We start from the raw sequence: 21,227 nt of genomic DNA, 5'->3' as shown, positions 1-21,227 counted from the left end.
CCCCACCCGAACTTGCACTAGAGCAGTGGGGCTCAAATTGTGCCTGGACCACCAGCAGCAGCGTCACAAGGGAACTTGTTAGAAATGCATATTCTCTGGCTACCTCCCATACTACTGAATCAGAAGCTCTCGAGTTGAGACCCAGCAATCTGTTTAACGGATTCCCAGGAGATGCTGATGTTCCTAACGTTGAACCAAACTGAGGATTCTGGGGGGTTCAATGGTCACCAGTCTGGGAGGTCTAGCTCTCCAGACTTGCTCTCTTTCTTTTCGTTCTTTTTTTTTTTTTTTTAAGTTATTGTTGACAGAGACAGAGTGCAAGTATGAGCTGGGGAGGGGCAGAGAGAGAGAGGGAGACACAGAATCCCACGCAGGCTCCAGGCTCCAAGCTGTCAGCACAGAGCCCGACATGGGGCTTGAACTCACGAATTGTGAGATCATGACCTGGGCCGAAGTCGGATGATTAACCGACTGAGCCACCCAGGCACCCCTTTTTCTTTTTGTTCTTAAACCCGGGTGCACACTGCACTCAGTGAGCCATTTAAGTTGGTTTCTCAAGGGTTGTACAGATCGGTGTGATTTTATCCTTCAGGCTAACTTTACAACTTTACACAGGTCTAAGATATGAGCTTCTCTCCCTCACCCCATGTACACATTCTCCAGTGTACATAGTGTCTCTGTGACATCACCACGCCTCGATGTCACAACCCTGCCCTGACATGCCTCACAGTGCATGGAGTTCCAGGCACACGGAACAGCCAGATATCCCTTAAAAGTGCAAGGCGAGGGGCACACTCTGAGCCAGAATGGGGGACTGGAAAGGCTATATCAGTGCAGTGCTGCGGGACCAGCGTATTGATGACGTGGCCATCATGGGCCACTCAGACAATCGCTGCGTGTGGGCATCGCGCCCTGGGGGCCTTCTAGCTGCCATATCACCACAGGAGGTGGGTGTGCTCACAGGGCCTGATCGGCACACCTTCCTGCAGGCCGGCCTGAGTGTGGCAGGCCGCCGCTGCTGTGTCATCCGAGACCACCTGCTGTCTGAGGGAGATGGTGTTCTGGACGCTCGCACTAAAGGGCTGGATGGGCGTGCTGTCTGCGTGGGCCACACCCCGCGCGCGCTCCTGGTGCTCATGGGCCGACGGGGTGTGCATGGGGGCATCCTCAACAAGACAGTGCATGAGCTGATCAATGGGCTACGCAAGCAGGGCACATAGCAGTACAGCTAGGCCACTGGTGGCTGCGTCCAAATAAACTGCTGGGCCTGGCTGGCTCATCCTGTGTTTTTGCGTGTTGGGCAGTTGCAGATGAGGAAACCAGTTTCCAGAAAGATTCTTTTTTTTTTTTTTTAATTTTTTTTCAATGTTTATTTATTTTTGAGACAGAGAGAGACAGAGCATGAACGGGGGAGGGTCAGAGAGAGAGGGAGACACAGAATCGGAAGCAGGCTCCGGGCTCTGAGCCATCAGCCCAGAGCCTGACGCGGGGCTCGAACCCACGGACCGCGAGATCGTGACCTGAGCTGAAGTCGGATGCTTAACCGACTGAGCCACCCAGGCGCCCTAGAAAGATTCTTGAAGAGGGGTTGCCTGATGGGGCTGGGATTTTGAGTTCAGAGGCTTCCCAGCCTCCTGTACCCTAGATTTGGCCCTCCTATCCATGAATGCCCTGCAGAGGCCTCTGGCCTGACTTCCCAGGGCCCTTTCCCAAGAAAACTTTCCACACCTCTGTGCGGGACAAACTGTAAAAGTAGTTCCTCCCACACCCCTCCCAAAGCAAACCCCAGCTAGACCCTATGGGGTCAGGGAGTCAGGCTGGAGGCCAGTGTACTAGTCACCCCCTCTACTTGGCAGGAGGAAGCCTTTTCAAGTGTCAGTGGGTGACGGAGTAGGGCTGGTAGCTTGGAGAGCAACTCTGGGGCTCCCGGGTTCTTGCATCTCCTCCCACATATCCCAAAGGGAGTGGGAGAAGAGCACATGGCCAAGACCATCACGACGAGGTCTGGACCCTATAGCCGTCTGCCTCCTTGGAGTCCAAAGGCCCCAGAGGACTCTCTAGACTAGAAGGAGGAACTTAGGCATTCCCTACCCCTTGACCTTCACTCTGCAGGCCTCAGCTCCAGGGGCCCTATGGAAAAGGAGGAATTGAAAAGCTTTGATGGATTTGTTTGTTTTAGTGTTTATTTTGGGGGTGGAAGGGGCAGAGAGAGCAGGTGACACATAATCTGAAGCAGATTCCAGGCTCCAAGCTGTCAGCACAGAGGGACTTGAACCCACAAACTGTGAGATCATGACCTGAGCTGTAGCCAGACGCTTAACCAACTGAGCCACCCAGTGCCCTGAAAAGCTTGGATGGGTTTAAATGAGGCTTGGTTTATTGCCCAAAGTTAAAGGACAAAGGTGGGAGGGAGGGTGGCCAGTCCCTGCCCACTATGTGCTGAGGCCCAGAGCATGGCCTCTCTTGCCCATCTTCACCTTCCCTGTCCCCTCCCTCAGTGTCCCCCGACAAGCCCCCACCTGTCACTTGTTTTCTGGAACACTAATCTTATCCCAGAAAGGGGAAGTAAGGTGGGTAAGTCCAGAGGCAGAGAGAGACCAGAGGAAGTCAGCTGGATGGGGAGGGTGGGAGAGTGGGTGGGGATGGTGCAGAGAGCCCTTCTTATGGTTGCCTTGGGGGTGGCCCCAGGCCCTAGGGGGGACTCCCAGGGAGTCTGAATCTGGTTTGGCTCATTAAGGTAGGGTTAAGTGGATTGTTGGGGTGAGCTTGCAGGAAATAGTGCTGCTGGACCCCAAGCCATGGCCTACCCCCACTCCCCAGATGGAAGCAAACAGACTTGTAAATGCATGAGAATTTAATTCCTTTTTCATCACGCAGTATTGGGAAAGGGGGTTGTAGTGGTGCCACAGAACAACTGGGTGAGGGGGAGAGTGGCAAGTAGAGAAAGGAAGGTGACAGGGAGGGTGAGAACTCAGCCAGTGACTCAGGCACCCACATCTATGCACAACCAAACAGTTGCAGGTCCTGTCCTCAGACCCACCTTACTGCTGCTCCACTGAGTCGGACTTGTGTGTCCAGGAGAACCAAGCACAGGTCTCCAAACAAAGCCTCCTGGTGTGCAGAGGACTCAAAATCATACCCAGGTACCCTGTAGCCTGCACACAGCCCTCCACGGGTGCATCAGTTCACACATGCAGGCTGACATACAGTATTACCAAACATGCCCACACATGCACACACACTGACTCTCAGTCACACAAGCCCAGACCTCTGAGGACCTGTACAAGGACAGGCCCGTGCCCAGAGTACACAGACACACCCCCCTGCCCTTCTACAGTGGGCCCCAGGCACAGGCCCTTCCCTGCCCTGGGTGGCAGTCTGGGCTAGAGGCGGGTGGCATTGTGTTGAGCAGGCAGTGCCAGACGGGGGGAGGGTGTGGCAGGGGGCAGCTCCTCCAGGAAGACCCTGGCAGGCAGCGGGGGTGAGCGGGGCTCAGGAGTGGCACAGCACAAAGTAGCACGGGTGATAAGATGGTCCAGGGGCTGCAGGGAGTGCATCCAGTGGGGCAGGAATTCCCATGTCTGCAGCCACTTGGGCAGGCGTCTGGGGCTGCGATTCTGCAGGACATTGACGAGCACCACAAAAGCCAGCAAGGCCCCAAATGGTGCACCCACCCCCGCCATGGCCTGCCAGCCTGCCATGGAGATGCCAAACACCAGCGAGGGCAGTAGCAAGAAGCACAGGAGGAGGTAGAGGACAGCAAACCAGCGGTACTTGGCAGTGCGTTTGCCCAGCGCCTTGGCCATGCGGATTGGCAGGCGCGTGCAGGGCACTGGGTACCACAGCAGGATGCCTGAGATGTTGAAGAAGAAGTGGCAGAGGGCAATCTGTAGAGGAGAGGGCAGAGGGGCTGAGGTGGGCATGGCTCCAGCTCCCTGTCAGGCCGGCAGGGATAGATAATAGGAGCCTGGCCTGGAAAGGCAGCACGAAAGTCACCAGAGGGCAGATGTGCTCCTAGCATAATACTGAAACACTTCCAGACCAGGTAGTAAATAAATGCTGCCCTAACTCTACACATTTTCCCCCACTGACCCCTCTTGCAAATTCCCCAACAGATTCTGCCCAAACTCAGCAGTAAAAAGATTCATTCTAGTTTCTGGCTCAGCTGCTCTGTCATCCTTATTGGTCCGAACCCTGGCCCCAGCCTCAGGTTTGTCATTACTTCTTTGCTCCTAGAACAGCAACCCCTTTGCCATCTTCCCCCCCACCCACTTGTCCTTAATCCCTCAGAATGGGCCAGCCCCCCTCTCGCTGCACCCCTTCTTCAGAGTGCAAATCCCACTCACTGTCATTGGTGTGATTATGTGAGTAATGTCTACCCATTAGATGCTAAGGTTTTGGGGATGGCACCCGGTCTCCTTTGGCCCGTATAGTTTCCAGAGCCTGGCATAGTGGGCAGCCCCTAGTAGGCAGTCAAAAACTCTGTTACATGATGTCCCACCCTGGGTCAGGTGCCACACCCCAGTCCCAGCCCTGTCTTGCCCCTGGCAGGCACCCTCCTAGGCGCACCTGGAAGGCGCTGGACAGCTTCTCCCTGGGGCTGGCCAGTGCAGCCAGGATGGCTGTGGTGGTCGTGCCAATGTTGGAGCCCAGTGTGAGGGGGTAGGCCCGCTCGATGCTGATCACACCCAAGCCTGAGGCCAGACAGAGAAGACAGATTCTCCTCAGCCCCCTCCTTCAGCCCTTTCCCTGCCAGCCCACCCTGCCCCACCCTGCCCTGCCATGGGCACTCACCAATGAGTGGAGTGATGGCTGAGGTGAACACAGAACTGCTCTGGACAACGAAGGTCATGCCAGCTCCCACCACCATGGCAAAGTAGCCTGTGGCCCAGGTGAAGGGGGCGGGGAAGTCTACGAGGACACCCCCATCCCAGCAGGGTCAGTAGGAGGGCATTGGGAGAGTAGCCAGGACCTTTCTTAGGGAGGAGGTATTGGATGCCAGCTTCCAAGTGGGCTCTTGTCAGTCCCCTGCTCAACTGCAGTGGCTTCCACTTATAGTCCTCCTACATGATATCAGATATCATGGCTGCTGAAAAGCCCTCCCTGACCCCTGGCCCTCTGGCGGACTTTGTTTCTTGCTTCCCTAAGCTCCCATAGATGTACCTTATTCCAGCATTTGTTAGCCTCTGCTGGTGCCAGGCAGTGTCTCAAAAGTTTGAAATGCAGTTTAAAATGAAAATCAGGTGGTGTCACTCCCCTGCCCCAACCCCTAACCCAAAAGTGGCCCCATTACCCTTAATAAAGTCCTGGCTCTGAGCACAGCTTGTGGGGACCCTGTGACCTGCTCCACCCTGTTACCTTACTGACCTCTCTCTGCCTGGCTCACTCTTCAGACACATCTGACTACTACTCCTCATTCAGCCTCCTCACAGAGGCCGCTGACCACCCATTGAAAGAGGTATCTTCCATACTGTATATTTGTCACTTTTGATTTCTTCTCAGCAGTAACTTCTCTATCTGAATATATCCCCACTCATTTATTTTTCATTGTATATCCATCTCCCCCTCTGGCCTGTGAGCCCCCTGAGGGTAGGATTCATTTCTGGGGCTCACCTCTGTATCTTTGGCACTAAACCATGCTTGGGCACACAGGTTTAATGAATATCTGTTGAATGAATTGGTGGCCTCTGAGGATCTGTCTAGAGCCACCTGCTAGAATGGAACCACAGCCAGAGACAGCCTCAGGTCCCCAGCTGCCAGCACCTCAGGGTCCTTAGAAATCACCTGGCCCAACCTCTTCTTTGTTCACAGGGAGAAACTGAGGCTCAGAGATGGCAGAGCTTTACCCAGACCACATAGCAAGTGGGACTTAGTGAGATTTGGAAGGGCCCATCCTGGGGCCCACACACCCGGTTCCTGGGGCTTACCAGTGTTGATAACCTTCTGAATGACCTTGGCCACTTGGCCCTTAAGCAGAGAGTTGAGCATCTTGACAAGGAGGATGAGGCAGGTGCATAGGAGCACTAGGGAGCCAGCCAGCAGAATGAGCCCCACAGCCAAGTCAGGGAGCCCTGTGTCCACGAAGATGTGGTTGCCTGGCAGAAGAGGTGTCAGGCTGCTGAGAGCTGAACACCCACAGCTGGTTCCCAGCATCCCACCTCTAGTGCCCTTTTGGGAATGGAGTCTAAGGCCCCACCTCAGGCTACTTCAGCCTCAACAGCAGGGCCTAACCCAAGCCCATGAGCTGGGCTGATTGACAGCTGGCTTTCCTGAGGCTGATAGCAGCAGTGGCCAGGTTGGGGACACCCTTCCTCTGCCCGGCTCTGCCCCTGCCATGCCAAACATCTCCCATGATGCAGACACTCACATTTCTCCATGGTGGCATTTCCAAGGGTCCAGCTGGTATTGGCCTCTGCCCTGGGCATGGGAGTGGGAGCCTAGATTAAGAGGAGCGTGACTTAGAATTTAGGAAAATGCAGCAGGGCTTGGGGATAAGGTGGGGGTTAGGAAGAGGTGGGGGATGGGGGGATGGAAGTGGGCCTCCTGGCTACGTCCCCTTGGACAGCTTGCTTGTCTTCTTTGAGCCTGTCTCCTCCGCTGGAGAGATGGGGATGAAAACACCTGCCACACAAGAATATGGCCGTGGTGAGTCCTCTGAATGTTCTGTGCTATCACTCTGCTGATCTGGCTCTCACTGGAGCCTGCAGCCTCCTGATCCCGTGGCTTCTTGTCCTTGTTTTCTTCCACCTCTCCTTGGTATTGGGTGCTACTGACCATGGCCCTCCTTCTGAAAACTCTCCCTTCCCCATTCTTTATTATCAGTCTGTCTCTTGGTGCCTCCCACTTCCCCAGTGTCTGTGCCCCATCCTTTCCCCTGAGGCACCATCAGCCCAAGCCCCATTGTTCTCTCGCTCAAATCCTTATGGGGGGATGTTGGGGTACAGGGAGTGGGGGAACCACCGGTGGAGAGAAGTCCAGGCCCACCCTTCCTCCATCCCACACCTACTGCCAGTGAAGTGAGGGGAGTTTCTTCTGGAGCCCCCCCCCCCAATTCAAAGGGCCCAGACCCAGGCAGGCCCAGGCCTCTGTCACCATCCAGGGATGCAGCCCAGCATGGCCAAATGGCCCAATTTTACAAGAGAAACCACATACTTTACAATCCTGTGAGGGCCACTAATTTGCAACCTCACTGGATTGAGGAATTATGATTTTTTTTTCATGCAACTGGGGTGCCTTACCTTTCCCTCAGGATTCTAGCCTTGAAAAGAGAAAGTGGGCTGGGCTCGGATGGGGAGAAACCATCTCACAAAGGAGGAACTGAGCCCCAGAAATAGGCAGTTACTCCCAGGGCCCCAGGCAGAACACAAGAGCTACAAATTTTCCTTATACACATTGTGCCTCTCTGGGAGCTGATAGGGGCCCTGGTCCAGTCCCCAGGGAGTTCTGCCTCCCACCCCCACCCTGGACCTCCCCTGTGCTGAGGGTAGCATTTCAGGTGCAGGACTGGCCCTTCAATGTTGCAGCTTCTTTGGGGTTTATTCCAAACTGTGTCATTTATAAAATGTATAATAGTAAGAAATATTTCTGGTGTCTGGCTTTAAATCAGGTTTATTTTAGTGACATGTGTCACTGTGAGTGGGACACTGTGCTCATCTGTGTTCCAGCTGGCCACACCTGGGGCCTGGGGCACCCTCAAACCCAGGCCAGAAGTGCAAACTGAGAAACCAGGAGAGAATACTCTCTGTTGGGCTGTGTTGGAAAAGCAGGCCAAGAGAGTGATGGGAGAGAGCCATGTGTTTGCTGTCCAGCAGATCTGAGCAAGTCCTGTTTCTTAACACCAACTACCTGGGGCAAGTCATATCACCTCTCTGTACCTGTTTAAAGCAGGATAGCCAAAGAGCTGTTATAAAGGTTACAGGAGAAAATGTGTGTGAAGTGCTCTCTGCAGGCTTATGCCATAACAAGTCTTCAGTAAATTGTGCCTCCTAATACGGATTAGACCCCCCCTCCATCCCTGGGCCCATTCAGGGTTGCATGATGGGAAGGGTGGATGTGTATGTGTTTGCATGAGATTGACTTCCTAGGTCAGGATCAATGACTCCTGCACGTGTGCCTGAGGATCCTGGCCCTTTTGGGGAGGACCTTGGTGGGCCAGCCTGGAACCCTGGGAGGCAGATGACCCCTGAGATGAGTGCATACCTGACCAGCCTGTGCCCCACTGACCTGGCTGGGCCTATGGATCTCTTAAGGGAGGAACTTCGCTGGGGTCCCATTCAGGGCTGGCTGTGTCAGGGCAGGGCAAGACTCAGGGCTAAGGCCTTGAGGGTTTTGAACCTTGACCTTCATGCCTGGGATTGTGTGGTTCTGGCTGAGCTCACAGAGGGGAATCCAGAGACTGTAAAGGGCAAGAGAGAAGTAGGAGAGTGGGGAGGCCAGAGAGTGGGTAGACTGCACAGTCAGGCTGGGGGTAGGTACTGAGGGAGGGGAGGGAGCAGGCCCAGGGCTTCCTTGTCTAGAAGGTGGGACCTCTAGCCTAGATAAAGAACTGGGCAGCCCAGGGTCTGGGACATATCCCTAGATGTGCCCATCCTGCCTGGGCCTGGGGGTGTGGTGGGGGTGGTGAACTCTGTGGGAAGAACAGAATAAATGAGCACCAGGCAGCCCTAAGCTGAGATCCCAGCTCAGCCACTCCCAGCTATGTGATCCTGGAACACTTAAGCTCTCTGGGCCTCAATTTCCTTTCCTACAGTGTGAGTTTTATGATGCTGCCCACCTCTTCCCAAGAGACTAGTATTGAGGAATCTTGGAAGAGAGTTAGGATCTAAGTGCCTGTAGGGACACCCCAAATTAAGGAAGCACCTCTGAGATTAAGCTCACAGAAGACTGCCAGGCTCCAGAAATCCTTCCCCTGGAGAGAAATGCACAGGATGTGGGCCTGTGCTGTTGTTCAGCCTGCAGGGTTAGGGGAGCTCTAGGGTCTTTGTTTTTCTGGAAGCAGAAATCACCGTGCCAGCAGCGCCGTCTGGTGGCAAAGAGGAGAAATCCTTTTTAGAGCAGTACCTACCACTCGGGAGCAGTCTCTGGGTGGCTGTGGTTGTCTGGTGGCATTCAGGCCTGGTGGGCAGAGCGGGGAATGGACACATATGATGGAACACCACACTGGCTTCTGGATGAGCCAGCGAGATGGGGGTTCCAGGCTGGCTTCTGGAAGAGCCAGTGAGATGGGGGTTCAGAAGCATGGGCTCCAGATTCCAGCAGGATTTTCATCCTACCTCAATGGCATGGACTTCCGCAAGCCTCTCTGAGCCTCAGTTTCCTCAACTATAAAATGGGCAAGTGATAAATCCTGTTTCCCCATTGCAAGTCTTCAAAGGATGCTCGTTTAGACCAGGCGAGTATGGTTGACAATCCATAGGATAAGTACATAAGAAGGTAATTTTCCAAGACAGTGTTAGGTCCCTGGAGTGTCAAGAGGTGTTGGGACACTAAAACTGCCTCTGGGTTTTTTTCCACCGTCTCAGACTCCCAGTACTGTCTTTGGTGACTTCGTTCCTTGGAGACTGTTTTGGGTGAGCTTGGGTCCAGTTTGGTGAAAGCTGGAGGCCACGAGGACAGGTTGGAAGGGAGACTCAGTGGCCAAAGGAAAGATTCAAGTCTTTGGTGCAGCAGAAACCACCAACACACACAGCAAGAGCAAGCACATGGCTGCGGAGCCATGTTCCACAGGATCTGACCTAGAGAGAGGGTGAGAACAGGGAGCTTGGATCCCACCCCTCAGCTACTCTCCAAGCCAGGGAAATCCCATTACTGCTCTTAAAGAAAAGTTCTCCTGGGAGAGCTGGGATGAGAAACCAGTGTTCAGGCCAGTGGCATCAGGAGCAGTGAGGCCAGCCCCTGCCACGTGAACTTGAGTGGGTTACTTCACGTCAGTGGGCATCAAGTTCCTCTTGTGGAAGATGGGATACTCATGTCCACCTTGCCAGCGTTTTGTGAGGATCCCATCGGGACAGGGTTATGTCCGGTGTACGTATTACAAGGGGAGACCTGCTGAATGCAGCTGCAGGTAGGCAACGGGGATTTCAGAGCAAGAGAGGACCTCCACAGCTCAGGACCTCCCTTGCATGGTTTGTTTTGTGTGAAGATCAAACCGTGTGATTTCTCTGTCGTCCAGATTCTGCTATGAAGTAGAGAGGATTTGGGCAATTCAGAGAGCTGAGAGAGGGCCCAGAGGGTGGGTGAGAAGGTGGCACTGTGTTAGAGGGGTCACAAAGCCAGTGTAAGAGCTGCCCGTATGGGCTTTTTGATGTCAAACTGCCTTGAACACTCAGAAGGACTGAAACAGAGCTGTGCACCACTCAGATGCAAAGGAACCTCATAGGGCAGGGTTGAAAGGATGATCTCTGTTCACGCTGAGATAAAGGGCCGGTAACATCAAGTAGCAAGTAGGAAGGATGAGGGGGCCAGGCTGTGCTACGCCTTTGGCTTCAGCTTTCCTTATATCTTGTTCCAAATGGAGTTGCTTCTTATATGTGATAATTAGGGAGAAGCAAATACTGTGGATTATGGTTTTGATGAAGCATTTCCTTTTTTATGGCTGAGTGAGAAAGTGTGCTAATTGCCTGCTTCCTTGTTAGCCTGGTGTAATGGCAGGTCCACAAGTTTCCAATCAATGTCTTCATTCTGGGCAGGGAAACGGTGCAAAAGGGCAAGTAGACACACGCCTGTGGCAGTCTCCAGGGGGAGGAAACCCTATGTCAGCACAAGTGGCTGTTGTGTCTCCAGTGAGGTCTCTACGTGGCCTTCTTGTCTTGTTCCTGTTTGTCCGGCTTTCCAAGGCATCCTTCTCCACCTTCCCTCCCCCTCCCCCCATTACCTGGGTCCCCAAACACAGCAGAGCTGAATCACTAGTCTCCCTGGCACCCTAGTTGGGGGGAGAGAGCCCCACACTGCTAGGCCTGCACACAGGGCCCTGAACCGGCAGGACAGGCTCTGAGAGTCTCAGCCTCTTGAAGCCTGTTCTCTCTACCTGTGAAACCAGAAGGTTGAGCTAGACCAGTGGTTCTCAAACTTGAGCATGGAGCAGACCTAGAGGACTTGTTGAAACATAGGCATGCCACCCCCCGCCCCAAGTGTTTTTTTTAGAGTCTAGGGAAGGGCTGAATACTTTGTAGCTCTAATATGTTCCCAGGTGGTACAGATGCTGCTGGTCCATACTTTGAGAACCACTGGGCTAAATCAATTACATGCTGACTCTAGTTGATTGGTAATAGCTGCCTAAAGTCACTGTGAGACTGGAAGGAATCAGGACAACATTACTTGGGGCTAGACCTGAGACTCACCTCCATGGGGTCTGGGCGGCACCAGATCCGGATGAGACTATGGTTTCTCAGGGACTCGTCACCGGTGGCAATGCTGGTAATCACAGACTTGTCCAGCTGTGGGCAAGATGTGGGTGGGGAGAATGAGAGAGGGGTCTTTACTATCCCCCGGCCCCCACCCCGTGCCAACCTTGCCCCCACCTGGATGATGAGCTTGGTGAAGGGCTCTGTGATGATCTTGAGCAGATCAGGGGCATCACGACCGCCACGGATGTTGAAGGAGGCAACCACCAGTCCAGTGACATGGTGCAGGTACCCAGTGGCAGCCTCCAGGGGCAGCAGGACCAGAACTGACAGCCAGTTAAAGCAGTCGTGCACCGTGGCCCCCGCGAAGGCCCTAGGCAGGGAGGCCACATTGCAGGGCAGGCCAGAGCCAGGATGCACTTACGGCTGGGGGCTCCTGGCACCTGGGACCACCCTCCACTGACAAACACAGGCCCCTCACCACTCTACCCCCTCACCGCCGGAAGTCAGTCCTGTCCCCCGCCTGCATCAAGGCCACAATGGTGTTGGTGACAGAGGTGCCAATGTTGGAGCCCATGATGATGGGGATAGCAGAGCTCACCTCCAGCACTGGTAGAAGAAGAGAGGACCTCCTAACTAACTATGTGAGAGTCACTCAGCTCCTGTCCCCACAACACATCCCTCCAGGTTCACTACCCATGTCCCAGCCCCCGTCGGGCAGTCCTGCCATGATGCTGCCCAGCCTTGGTGTCACAGGTTCATATGGACACATGCTATATGTGTGCATGTATGTGAACAGATGCACTGCATGTGCACATATGCAGATGAGGGCACATGACTTGTATGCAAATGAATATCTGTGCTTGTGTGTGCACATGTGCACGAGTGTGATGGTTAGTGCTGTGTGTCAACTTGGCTAGACTATAGTACTCAGTCTTCAACCCAGCACCAGTCTAGATGTTGCTGTGAAGGTGTTCTGCAGATGCGAGTCACTTCTACAACCAGTTGACTTTAAATAGAGAGGATTACCCTTGATCACCTGAGTGGGCTTCATACAATGAGATAAAAGGCCTTACGAGCAAAATTGAGGCTACCCAGCGTTGGCTTCTGCCCAAGAGTTCCAGTCTGCCCTTCCTCATAGCCTGCGCCATGGCTTTTGGCCTTGCTTAGCCAGCCCCACAATCATGTATACCAATTCCTTGCAATTAATCATATGTATATCTCTAGCAGGTTCCTTTTCCCCGACTGATAGAATAAGGAACTGTGTGGTGATGTGGAGCTAAGCCTTCCTGGGGCTGTACTCCCCATCTGGCACCCTTTCCAGATCTTGGGGCACCCCTCCTGGCTGAGACTCCTGGCCCTGACTTGGAGGACAGGGTGATTGATGCTGGAGCTCTGCCCTTTGCCTTTAGCAACCTGTCCCCACTCCTCCCCCCTGCCCCCGGCCTCCTGGCCCTGACACACCACCTCAGCCCCCATCCACACACCAGCCCCCATGCTCTTTCCCTAGCCCTGGTGAGCCAACTCACAGCCGGAGGAGACCATGCTGACAATGATGGACGTGGAGGTGCTGGAGCTCTGCACCAGCACAGTCACCAGGATCCCAACCACCAGCCCTGCCACTGGGTTGGACAGGATGGCATTGTCCTTGAAGATGTCGCCAGCCACCTTCCCTGGGGAGCATGAGCCAGTGTTGCCTGATGCCCTTCAGGAACCCTGCCCTGATCCCCTCCTCTGGCCCTACCTCCAGCCAGCTGGAAGGCAGAGCTGAGCACGTCCAGGGAGCAGACGAAGAGGTAGAGAAAGGCGAGCATCAGTGGTACCTTGAGGAGTGTCATGCCAGCCCGGCGCAGCTTCTGGGCCAGCCCAAGCTCTGGAGATGGGCCAGCCATGAGCACAGGGGCCAGGGTCTAGGGCACTGACTGCTGATGCCCCTGCTGTCCACCCCCTTCCCAGGCCCACCTGGTTTCTGCTCTTCCTCCAGGGCCAACTTGGCAGGCAGCGGGTCATGGCACTCCAGAACCTCCCCATAGGGGCAGCTGTGCTCAGTAAGGGCCACAGGGCCCAGGCTGGGGAAGGCATAAGCGGAGGTCCCTGGAATCCTGTGCAGGACTGGGGAGGGAGGCTGGTCAGCAGTTCTCAGAAGCCCTGGGACAGGCAGGGTTGGCTGGGGGTGGGGGGGAGAGGCAGAGGGATGGAGACCTCACCAGGGATGTGAGCAACTCGGGGCACACAGGGACCAGGGATGGCAGCAGCACTCACCCTGAGGGCTGGGCACATAGGCAAAGGCTGTCCCACGCATCATGTGTCCCCCTCGGACTGGGAGTGGGGAGACAGCCGGGCCCCCCAGCCTCTCTCCATAGGACATCATCCTGGGCACACACAGTGGGGCCGCAGCAACACTGAATGACAACTACTGTGTCCTGAAACTTACACATACACACCACCCCTCAACATCCATACCTGCATACTTACATGCACAAACACCCATGGTGTGTAAATCCCAAACACACACTCAGTGAAGTATACCCTCCACCCCCACATATACTCAGAGATGCATACTCAGGTGCTCAGCCCAGATTCATTTATTCTGTCATTCAGCAAGTATTGATTGAGCATCTACTCTATCCCAGACGCTGAGCTAAATGATGGGATGCAGTGATAACTAAATAAATACAAGGACAACTGCCCCCTAAAAGCTCAAAGTCTCATGGGGAGATAGATGTCAATGAAATAATCCTTCAAATAGATGGCAAGTGGCAATGGGGACATGTGTTCTAGTGACAGATACAGGTGCTACCAGAGTGCCCCGTGGCAGGGGGTGGACTCTTGAGGGAAGAGAGAGCAGACAATCAAGCTGAAATGAAGCAGGAGTGGGAGTTCCCAGATGGAGAGGGAGAAGGGCATGTGTGCAGGAGCCTTGGGCTGGAAGGAGATGAGAATGCCCTGCGGCTGGAGGGGACCTGGGAACATGTGTACTGGCAGAGGTTGCAGATGTGGGCCAAGTCTGCACATGCAGGAGGAGTTTGGATCATCCTGAGAGCAGTGAGGAGCCATGGACACCTGCTTGCTCATGGGACCAGTTGGACATGCACTTGGGGGAGGATCCACTGGCCTGGATCCCAAGTTCCTGGGTTCTCCCGGCAAATGAACTTCTTTCCCCATCTACCTCCCTCCCTGCCAGATGGCCTTTCTCTCATGAATGAGTCTCAGACCAGGACTGGTTTAGGTAAGGAGGTTTCCCCCCTTGTTATCCCCAAGTCTGGGAAGCCCTCGGCTCACTTTAGGCACACCCTCAACTGCACCAGGAGTTCTTCGTTGATGGGGTAGGAGTGCCAATCTGCGCTAGCAACACATATCCTTACACCCCTATAATGTCCCAAGGGCCCCTGGCTGTTGTGGTGGGGGTGAGGGGCTGGCCTGAATTCCAAGCCCTGGTAGAGCACGAGTCCTTTTTACTTTGGGGGAGTAAGCCAGGCTGGACTGAGCCAGGCTGCACTGAGACTGAGATGTTATGGGTGCAGAGAGGGGAAGCACAGTTAGGACAGAGGTAAGGGAGTGGAGGTGATGGGCTATTTCCTACTAAGACTTGGGGATGGGTTTGGGACAGGGCGTCCTGGGCTTACCTTGGGGGTTCTGTGTTTCAGCTCCTGCTCGGCTGCTTAAGGAAGCCCCAGGGGCCTGAGGAAGAGCTGGGACCCTCCCCTTTATACCCTTGGGTCAAGGGCAAAGTCCCAAAACCCTAGCTACCCTCCCTGTTCCCCAATTAACCTCACCCCTGAGATTCCTCCCAGTTAATTACTAATCGTCAGCTCTGCTGGGGGAGTCTGTGGTCAGGCTTTCCCTTCCCCTACACAGAAACTTAGGCTGAAAGAGACAGAGACCCAGCTAGGGCACAGACACATCTCCTGTCCCCAGGCAGAGACCCTAATGCCACTCAGGCACTTTGTTCCCAGGGTCCCCACAGGGATTTCATGGCTCCAGCCCCTTCTCCTCATGCTTGGCCTGACAGGACACCACACGGAGTGACCCAAATGCTCTGTAGCCTTGACGTGCATCTGGATGTCTGTGAGTCTGTCTGCAGGTCTTGGGGGACACTTGAAGGAGAGGGAACATGTGATAGAGGAAGTAATAAGAGAGAAACCCAGAAAGGCTGCATAATATTGAGTCAGGGAGGGTCTTCAGTACATGACTACAAATCCAGGATGCATCTGAGAGAATGGCCAGATCAGGAAGGACCTGGTCTTCATTTTAGAATGGTCCCTTTGGAGTGGTTGTCTGTCAAAGGAGGTGATTCTGGAAGCAGAAAGGCCAGCTAAGAGGCTGGATGGTCCAGAGAAGAGATGATGAGGTCTGAATCAGGTGGAGATGGGGAGGGATGGGGAGGAGAAGATGCATCCCAGGATAACTTGGGCAGTGGAATGGGTGAGGAAGAGAGTGGGAGAAAGGAGAAATATATGACAGTTGAGTATCTAGATTCAGAAGCTGATGATTCTATGAGATCTATTCCAGACCTCCTGAAACCCAGAGAGGGCCCTTAGGGAGCCTTTGAGAAGCTTGTTTCCCTTTCTTGTTTCCCTTGTTTCCCTTTCTTGGGACTGTGGAGCCTGAATGGGGCTCCAGAGTCACAAAATAGATGAGACGGGAGCTTCCTTCTAAAGGAGTGGGATTTAACAGATCCAGCAGTAGTGGGTTCCATTCAAGATCTAGCTTAGGCAACTGTCTGAGTAACCTGTCTAACATTATCCATTCATCTGTCCATCCGTCCATCCATCCATCCACCCACCCACCTAGCCAGCCAGCCAGCCAGCCATTTGTCTATCCATCCATTCCTAACAACATGAGTTGAGTTCCTACTCTATGCTGAGCCAAGATTGGCAAGGCTAGCTCTCTCCTGGTCATTAAAATCCCTGAATCAGCTTGGGGTGCTAGGCAAGTCACTTCACCTGTAAAATGGCAATCGGCACCTCCTTTGCAGTGAGTTGAAGTCAATGAACTAACTGACCCATCTCAGTGCCTAGAAGAGTCCCTCAGCATGTGAATTCTCTTCATGCTCTTGTGCCCTTCTCACTGTCTCTGGGATGGCTGCAGTGTCCCAACCAAGAGAATGGCCCCACCTCCTCTAGATTCTCAGCCCTATTTCAGGTCAACAACTCCTTTTGCTCACTAGTTGCACTTTGATCACTCAGGATCCTCTGAGTTACAGTCCTACTCAATATCTCACATTTATTAGGGTGACACAGACCCAGCCTTTCCTATCAAGGTAGATGGACATTTCTGCACAGTTCCCCTTTAATGTCATAAGGGTTAAGTCGTTCATCCTTAATTTGCAGAGCATTGTGGAGTTGTCCTCTGGGTAGTGTTCACAATGGACTTTCTGTTGAATGGTTAAGAGCAGAGAATGAGGCTAGCCTGGGTTTGGATCCCACCCGGCTCCACCACATTGTGGCTGTGTCAGTTTAGGCCACAAAATCCCCAGAGGATCGGGGAGGGGTGGGAAACAGAGATGCAGCTGGGATTCGTTTTGGGTAGAGTGACCATAAATCCTGGTTTGCCTGCTCAAGTCCTGGCTTATGACTGTTGGCCCAAAGTCCCCATTCACTTAAAAAGTGCCATGGTTTGGAAAATCAACCATACATTCTTACGGCTTGTTCTGGGAGATTATGGAGAACTGGGGCAATCAGCCACCTGGAGCTTATTAGAAAGGTCTCCATTTATAGAAAAAGGAAAATAAAAACAATCCTGCTTCTCAGAAACATTGTTGTAACAATACTGCCTTTAATCCTTTTCTCTATGCCTTTTTAACCTATTTGAGTGTTATTGTCTATGAAAGACTGCATCTTGCTCTTTTTCCATCTGCCATCACATGTTACTTTTCTTGTGTTCTTTTTATAAATTTTTTTAAATGTTTATTTTATTTATTTTTGAGAGAGACAGAGACAGAATGCGAGTGGGTTAGGGACAGAGAGAGAGGGAGACACAGAATCCGAAGCAGGCTCCAGGCTCTGAGCTGTCAGCACAGAGCCCAATGCGGGGCTCGAACTCACAGAGCTGTGAGATCATGACCTGAGCCAAAGTCAGACGCTCAACCGACTGAGCCACCCAGGCGCCCCTTCTTGTGTTCTTATACTCAGTGTCAGTTGCATCATGTCCTGTCATGAATCGTAACTTATGTAGTGAACATTTGTGTGTCCCGGAACCTCTCCAAACTGGAGTGAGTGATTTGGGTAAGACGGGTTTGTGCATGGATAGGAGGGGTTTCGCTGAGCCAGGGAAATGCAATCATTGCTAAGTTCTTGTGTTGGAATCATTCTTTGGCTCAGAAACCCTGTTTTTTTTTTAAATATATTTTTTAATGTTTATTCATTTTTGAAAGAGAAACAGAGCGTAAGTGGGGGAAGGGAGAAAGAGAGAGGGAGACACAGAATCCAAAGCAGGCTCCAGGCTCCGAGCTTTCAGCACAGAGCCTGACATGGGGCTCAAACCCACAAACTGTGAGATCATGACCTAAGCCAAATTCTGACGCTTAACTGATTGAGCCTCCCAGGTGCCCCGGGCTCAGAAACCCTGTTAAAGTCTTATTGGGCTCAAAGTATGTCTGGGTCCAAGCACACACCACCCCCCCACCCCCACCACCCCCCGCCCATCCACAGTGGGTCCAGGGACCTCTACCATAGGCCCTGTTCCTCTCCCCTGCCTTAGGTCAGATCCTAAGCAGGAACAGTTATATCCAAGGTGTTCCTTATGAACTAGGGGTGATACTTTTTTTAAAAGTTTATTTTATTTATTTTGAGAGAGAGAGAGAGAGAGAGAGAGAGCAAGGGAGGGACAGAGAGAGAGGGAGAGAGAGAATCCCAAGCAGGCTCCGTGCTGTCAGCGCAGATTCAGGGCTCAAACTCACAAATGGTGAGATCGTGATCTGAGTCAAAATCAAGAGTTGGACACTTAACTGACTGAGCCACCCAGGTGCCCCAAGGGTGCTTCTTTTTAATAAAGCTAGGATCTTTGATAATTTTGAAGTCCACCTTCCCTGCTCTCATAAAGCTTGGGGCTTAGTGAAAGAGGCAGTTATCAATCAAATGCAGCAAGAGATATAATTACAAAATGCTATGAACAGTGACTGCTTCCACGTATATTGGTGGGGGGGCTGCTAAGTGCTGGTAAGAGCACCGAAACTTGGGAGCTGACCAGATTGGGTTTCGAGACTTCTGAGAGCAGTGGAGAAGGCGACCAAGACTCTGCTCCTCTGTTCATCTCATCCCCCTCCTGCTCACCTCCTGTCTCTTCCCTGTCGGAGACAGACTGTGCATGTCCCCCTGAACGATGACTCCTGCCCTGTCTGCCCACCTGCACTCTGGCCATGGCTTCTCCCAGACCTCTGGGCCTGGAGCCTGGGTGGTGGGTGGTGTCTCACAGTGAGAAATGGCACCCAGGAGGAGGAGCAGTTTGGGAGGGAAGATGCCAAGAACCGTCTGTACAGACTGCGTCTGAGGTGAGCAGTTGGATCTGTGAGTCTGAAGCACACGACGTGCTCCTTACCCCAAACAGGGCCTCCTGCACGTTCCCAGCCTCAATAGCAGCATGTGGCCCATCCATCTGAGCCAGAAACAGAGCAGGCTTCTTTGATGTGTCCTCCACCCCCACCTCCTGTCACTCATCCATCACCCAATACCCCCAATTTCCCTTCTGTGGGAGCTCCCTAAGCCTTTCACCTCCTCCCTGGTCAGGGCCACCATCTCTCATTGAATGCTCTCCCTGCTTCTGCCCTTGTGCCCTCCAATCCGGTCTCCAAAAACAGCAGCCAGTCATCTTTTCAAGATGCAATTCTGAACTAGGTCACCTCTCTCTTTTCACACCTGTCCAGTTTGAAACCAGCATCCTGTCATGGCCTTGGGGCCCAGAGCAACTTAGCATCTTGCCTGCCTCAAGGGCCTCAGCCATAGCCTGTGATGATACCCTCCAAGGGAGAATATGCACATTGAGGAGAGATGGGGCCCAGGGCTGAGTCCAGAGGAGCATCCTCCTTTGAGGGAGGGCAAAAAAAAGGGGGGGGGGGACTCCTGTGAGGAAACCGACAGGTACGACAGAGATTAGGAAGAAAAACAGAAAAGCAGATGCCCCAGAAGCCAGGGTTGTCTCCCAGTTTTGAGAGATATACCATGATAAGCCGGGTCAGATGCCACAGAGATGTTGGGTAATGTGAGAACGGGGCAGATGTAGTGACCTGGGCAAGCTGTCCTGGGAGAGTGCTGGGGGCGGGGGCAGCTTGCAAGGGGTTGGGAATGAGCAGGAGGTGGGAGCTGAGAGAGCATGGCCAACGTGAATGTGACAGACTGACAGATAGTGAATTTGATCATGCCAATGAAAACAATTTCTCTGGGAGTGACATGACTGCTGAGAAGAGGAGAGAATGATCCCAAGAACAAGTGCTTGGTCCGGGAATGGAGCAAGCTGTGAAAGTTGGCACAACCCGCTGTTTCTCCAGTCCTCAGCTAAGATCCAGTTGGTCTCTAAATACACTCAATTTTCTGCATGTAAGTTTCCTGCAGGACCTAAAGTTTGAAGACAACCAAGGGAAGAAAAACGAACATTCCAGACCATCCCTCCATGAACTAGATTTTTTTGAGAGAACTAACGACCACTATAATCCCACAACAGGGCTCCTCCTGCCTCTTTGAACCAGCATGTTTATTCCACCAACATAAAAGCCCACTATGAGTCAGCGTGCTGCTGCATATTGTGGACACAGCAGTGAATATTCCATCCAATTATTCAGGCCAGCCCCACTGTACACAGACACAGACGTGTGTGTGCATCATACACACACGGGTGCATCCTCTCTGCGTGGTCAAGGCATCACCAATGGGCTGGGTGACATAGTAGGGGCCACCTGCCACCTCCCCTTAGGAAACAGAGCAACCCCTCTCTGGCTCTCTTGACTTTGTCCTGTCTTGGACAGTCTGGACTTCAATCTGAGCTGCCTAGCAGATGTTATCCCATCTAAGCCCCATTTTCCAGATTGGGTGCCCCATGCTCTATTACATTAGATCCATGGATCCAGGGCAAGGGCAGCTGACCTGAGGATGCCCCATCCTTGTTTGGGGGATAAGTGCCCTGTGTAATGTTTAATCCTGGTGGCCCAGGCACCAGTCACTCATTGACTGATGAGGCCAAAGTCTGTGGCCAAAAGAGCTGAGGTTGCTTTGGGCTTTTCTCAGAAATCAGCTCTTCCCCTGAAGCTCCCTTCCTCATGTGGCTCCAGCTCTGTGCTTTCATGCTGGCCTCAGGGACCAGGCCTGAGGGTGAGGTTGTGGACAACACACTCTCAGATGGTAGTCCCATGCTCCAGCTTCTAGGTTCCAGACCTGAAGCTTTGAGATCTGGCTTTAGACTTCAGGTCCTGAGTTCCATGTTCTGGGCCTGGAGCTGTAGGCCCTGTACCATAAATTCTCAGGTGCAAGCTCTGGGTTCCGGGCTCCAGGATCTGAGCTCCAGTCCCCTGACTCCAGTTTCAGGCATCTGACATCCAGCAGAGCAGGGACTCTGCTTCTTGGCATTGGGCTCTAGGTTCTGGGCTGCAACCCCTGATCCTAGATACCAGACTCCAGTTCTTATTTTGTTAGTATTATTTTTTTTAATTTTATTTTTAACTAATCTCTACACCCAATGTGGGGCTCAAACTTACAACCCGGAGAGCAAGAGTCTCACACTCTAGCAACTGGGCCAGCCAGGTGCCCCTCCAGATTCTAATTTTTTAGACTTCAGGCTCTTGGCTCCAGTTTCTGGGTCTGGGCTTCAGGTTCCAGTTCCAGGCTTTGTGCTCTGGGTCTGGGCTCCCAGTTCCAAGCTCCAGTTCCATATTCCATACTCCAGGTTTTGGGTCTG

The 21,227-nt window shown here is 53.1% G+C and overlaps 2 protein-coding genes across 6 annotated transcripts; one reads left to right on the top strand and one right to left on the bottom strand.

The window, feature by feature from the left end:
* The first annotated feature begins 400 nt into the window (after positions 1–400).
* On the top strand, positions 401–1,286 carry PFN3 (profilin 3). Its single transcript, XM_019450461.2, has one exon. The coding sequence runs from the start codon at positions 807–809 to the stop codon at positions 1,218–1,220; it is 414 nt and encodes a 137-aa protein (XP_019306006.1). The 5' UTR covers positions 401–806; the 3' UTR covers positions 1,221–1,286.
* Positions 1,287–2,836: 1,550 nt separating this feature from the next.
* SLC34A1 (solute carrier family 34 member 1) lies at positions 2,837–15,038 on the bottom strand. 5 transcript variants are annotated; one of them, XM_019450453.2, is made up of 13 exons: positions 14,969–15,038; positions 13,605–13,771; positions 13,305–13,454; positions 13,087–13,215; positions 12,872–13,015; positions 11,840–11,951; positions 11,520–11,715; positions 11,340–11,435; positions 6,368–6,437; positions 5,928–6,095; positions 4,795–4,911; positions 4,570–4,694; positions 2,837–3,887 (listed from the first exon to the last, which is right to left on the bottom strand). In XM_019450453.2, exons 2-13 carry the CDS (start codon positions 13,711–13,713, stop codon positions 3,384–3,386), a joined length of 1,920 nt encoding a protein of 639 aa, XP_019305998.2. In that variant the 5' UTR covers positions 13,714–13,771; positions 14,969–15,038; the 3' UTR covers positions 2,837–3,383. The 5 variants fall into 5 exon arrangements, with proteins under 5 accessions (XP_019305998.2, XP_019306000.2, XP_019305999.2 ...); XM_019450455.2 differs by having other exon boundaries at positions 13,605–13,714; positions 14,969–15,018; XM_019450454.2 differs by having other exon boundaries at positions 13,605–13,765; positions 14,969–14,986.
* Positions 15,039–21,227: the final 6,189 nt, after the last annotated feature.

The sequence above is a fragment of the Panthera pardus genome, unplaced genomic scaffold (assembly GCF_024362965.1).
Source record: "Panthera pardus isolate Hobbes unplaced genomic scaffold, ASM2436296v1 HiC_scaffold_2, whole genome shotgun sequence".
Classification (NCBI taxonomy): domain Eukaryota; kingdom Metazoa; phylum Chordata; class Mammalia; order Carnivora; family Felidae; genus Panthera; species Panthera pardus.
The sequence above is the reverse complement of the archived record's forward strand: the minus strand, read 5'-3'. Positions and strand labels throughout refer to the sequence as shown.